This window comes from Myotis brandtii, unplaced genomic scaffold (assembly GCF_000412655.1).
Source record: "Myotis brandtii unplaced genomic scaffold, ASM41265v1 scaffold5, whole genome shotgun sequence".
NCBI lineage: Eukaryota > Metazoa > Chordata > Mammalia > Chiroptera > Vespertilionidae > Myotis > Myotis brandtii.
Window position 1 is genome coordinate 770,435 of NW_005369060.1, and position 4,007 is coordinate 774,441.

At 30.6% G+C, this 4,007-nt stretch overlaps 1 protein-coding gene across 3 annotated transcripts in view; it reads left to right on the forward strand.

Annotated features, from left to right (window-relative positions):
- MDGA2 (MAM domain containing glycosylphosphatidylinositol anchor 2) overlaps positions 1-4,007 on the forward strand; it is a 528,724-nt gene that overhangs the window by 522,248 nt on the left and 2,469 nt on the right. For all 3 annotated transcript variants that reach the window (XM_014548202.1, XM_014548203.1, XM_014548205.1), the window contains one exon: positions 1,315-1,420. In XM_014548202.1, the coding sequence (XP_014403688.1) occupies positions 1,315-1,420 (106 nt within the window). The remainder of the gene's footprint in view (positions 1-1,314; positions 1,421-4,007) is intronic.

A 4,007-nucleotide genomic window follows, 5' to 3' on the forward strand; every position in this document is an offset into this window, starting at 1 on the left:
GCCTCTAGTTTTTTTATGGCTTCAGTGATACAGAACGTTTTGGATGTTCTTCTAAGAAATGGCTTTGGGCACTATTGACATGCCTCAACATAAGTGAGCAGGAAAACCTCTCTATAGAAATTAAATATGAGTTAAAACTTCTCAATATTTTTCTCCTTCAAGTTATGAAAATTATTCTTATTTTTATGGATGATGTCTAAGTGGGGACAGGGACTCCATACTAAAGTTGATAACGAATTGATTTGCCTACAATTAGTTCTATCAATGAAATTATAAAGGTTGCTTCTCAAATAATGCCTAAATTCTCTGAAAATCACCACAAATTTGCCTTTAAGCAGCCATATTAAAATACCCCCAAAGATAAAATACTAAAACAAAAGTTTTGGTATTCATATAAATAGACTTTCACCCTAAATTGTTGCAATGAAATAAGGCTAGAAATTGTATTAAAATGCACACATCAGCTTGATGTTAAAGAATTGCTCTTTATTAAGCTAATTATTCTCTGGAAAGACCAAAACAGACATTTTATTTTGACATGCAGAAATTTTTTCTGGGAATATAGTCACAAAATACATAGGTTGCCTTTTAGTATCAAACAGATTAAAAGGTTTAACTGGAAACAAAAAATAATTAATAGGTTATAGAGAAAATTCTGAGTTGTTTCTGTAAATAAAATAATTGCTATAATAATTTGCTGATTGTCCTTATATTGACATTGTATCCAGAATTTAACAATAAAGGAAGGTTATTTTACTCCTTATTCTTTCAACACCGGTATTAAGCCTCAGTGCAAGCCACTGTTCTAGATTCTGGAAATTCAAAGGTCGGCTGCTAATATGATAAACCCTTACTCTGGGCTTCAAAAAATATAATACTGTTGTAGAGAACCCAGAACAGATTCATTCCTTGAAACATTTCTAAAAAAAAAACTGGTGTTATGTGTTAAGAGAAATTTGGAAGGAATCTTTTTCAGAGAAATACTGCTCAAACAAAACTTTTCCTTACCCCAGAAAATGAAAAGTAATAGGGTTTATAGTAGGTGTTTTATTATATCATTCAACTAAGTGTAGCATTGTTTTAAAACCAATGCAGAGATTTTGCTGTAAAAAAAAAACCAAAAAACAACTTATACTATGCAAGGCATATCCCATTATGGTTTTTATTAAGATATTTTGGTTTTTGTAAGTAAGAATTTTGAAGACTATTGAGTGTAAAAGATGTTTGGAATGTTGACAATTTTAGGTTTTGCTCATAAATTTCTCAATAGAAATTAAAGCTCTACATTTAGGTTTGTTTCATTCATATTTGTAGCTCATTTTTGAAGGTATTCGAGGTCCTGGCATAGAAGGTGACATTGCCATTGATGATGTATCAATTGCAGAAGGAGAATGTGCAAAACAAGACCTAACGACTAAGAGTAAGTGTCTCTTTTTTAATTGGTTTGATGAGATGTTAATGTAAATACTATATTAATGTAAATTAATATATTCTAATTTAAAAATTTATTTTTAGTTTGTTTATTTAGAATTTCTTATATTTAAGAAGCTAAAATTTTGAGGATAACTTAAAAGCAAAGTATTAAATTTGGCTGTATGCTTGTTTAGCCTAAGAAAAAATATAATTTTGATTTAGGTTTATGATTTTTAATTGGGATTTTAAAATATTTTGGTTGATATTATTAATTTCAGAGGTTTTTCAACTTTTCTTAAAATATTTAATTAATCTATATACTCAGCATATATTTGAACAGACATAGTGCTTTTTAATCCCCCAGTTTATGAAAATATTTCTTAGGTTTTACGTTTGTTAAACATTTTAACAGGTTTAATATTTTTAACAGTCTTAACAGGGTTTTCCCAAAAATGTATACACACTTTAACAGCTGATAGCTCAATTTTGAAAATGAAATGTATTTTAATAAGCACTTCCTTTATAATTATTCAAAGTGTGTATATACATTTTGGGGGGACACCCTATATTAAATAATGGATTAGCCCTATTTTTTAAAATATATTTTTATTGATTTCAGAGAGGAAGGGAGAGGGAGAGAGAGAGAGAAACATCAATGATGAGAATCACTGATTGGCTCCTGCACAACTCCCACTTGGGACCGAGCCCACAACCTGGGCACATGCCCCCAACCAGAACCGAACCCGGGACCCCTCAGTCCAAAGGCCAATGCTCTATCCACTGAGCCAAACCAGCTAGGCCTAGCCCTATTTATTTATTTTTTTCTGGTATAATTAATCTCCTTCTACCTGCACCACAATCAATTGCTTGGTAATTTGGTTCCACATTTATTCTGGTTTGAATATTATGGTTTAATGATGTCTTCAAATGTTATTTTTCACTACAAATCAATTTTTATATAAAAGAGGTATAAATAATGCAAAAACCATCAGAGTGTGTATTGAGCTGCTTCTTAAAAACTTCATCTTCATGTTGTTCATTTGAAGTTGAGAAACCTCAAATCATTCCTATTACAAATTTTTCCAATTGAAAGATTTTCATAGGACCATCTGGAATCCTTACTTTTGTGATCACATAAAGAGGTATAAATGCAACTAAATTTATAAAAATAAATTCATCAATTATTCACATACAAAAGGAGCATGAAAGTCAATTTTGTATTAAGTCTAGAGCAAATCTGAGTCTTTGTTAATTGAGTATAATTAGTAAGAAATTATATCAGTCTAGTTGTTGAAAGTCATATTTGTACAGCTACCCAGTGATTGCTCTCTCATATGAACTGAATTGATTACATCTTTAAACATTGTAATGAGATGTTTAAAAAGACAGAAGCTAAAATTGTATATAACAATGAGCCATTTTGCTCATAGATTTACCTTCTTATCATTACACTTAGAATTTCATTTCAAGTAACACATTTGTAAATTTCACCCTGTGTCAGGCTAATTTCGCTTTAGAAAACTAATAGCTCAAATGAAATAGGTTTGTCAAATGCACAGAAAAGCATGCTTTCTCCTCAGAGGGACTGGGATTTACTGTGGATTTTATAATATGAATCAGTGACAGTAACATATTAACCAAAGATAGTTACTATCTTACAAAGAAAATTTACATTTGATAACTTAATCACTAAAAAATATTATAGACTAAATTCAATAAGGTGAATTAAACTTTCCAAATGATGAAAGCAAGAGAACATAATTTACTTCTGAAATAAGAAAGCAGAAAAGTAGAGACAGTGAAATGATAACGAAAACTTATAGGAACTTTATTATTACACAATAGAATGTTTCCTTAAAATACTAAATCCAGAGAAATGTGGGGCTGTCTTAGATAAAATACATCTATAAGTATTAAAGTTAATTATTTTAGCTTCTGTTAATCAGAGGCAACACATAATCCTAATTAAACAAAATATATTCTATTTGGTGTGAGGAAGTATTTTGTTAATTTGTACTATTCATCATTTATGAAATTCATTTGGATGAATAGTGTTCAATGAATATTAAAGTAATGTTAATTTCTAAGTACAAACCAGTTTGGCAGTCAAAAGCCTCTTCCTAACTGCTCAGACTCCCAATCCTTCTAGGGCAGTAAATGACACTGTGGCCCACCCACACTGTCAAAAGCTGAGATTGTGTGTCTCTTATTTTCAAAACTCAGTTCTCCCCTAGGTGAGAGCCATGTTGTAACTTAAGCCAGGTTAATGAATTATTGGGTTTACCTGCTTTAGCATCCCTAGGTAGGGTATATGTCCTAAGAGGTATGACCTGAACTTGAGGCGTTAGGTGAAATACCAATTGTAGAAGGAATCTCAAGGCAGAGTGCTGGAAGATATATTTTAGTTAGAATGGACTTCATACTGCTTCTAAAAATTACACTAAAGAGATAATTATTTAATTTATAAATGTTGGACTGATCTGAATATATATAATTCACTATTTGCAGTAGCTAATTTCAATACCCATAACAATTCCTTCCTAGTTTTCATCAAGTGTAGTTTTTCTCTCAGTCTTTAAGCTTAAACATTTCTG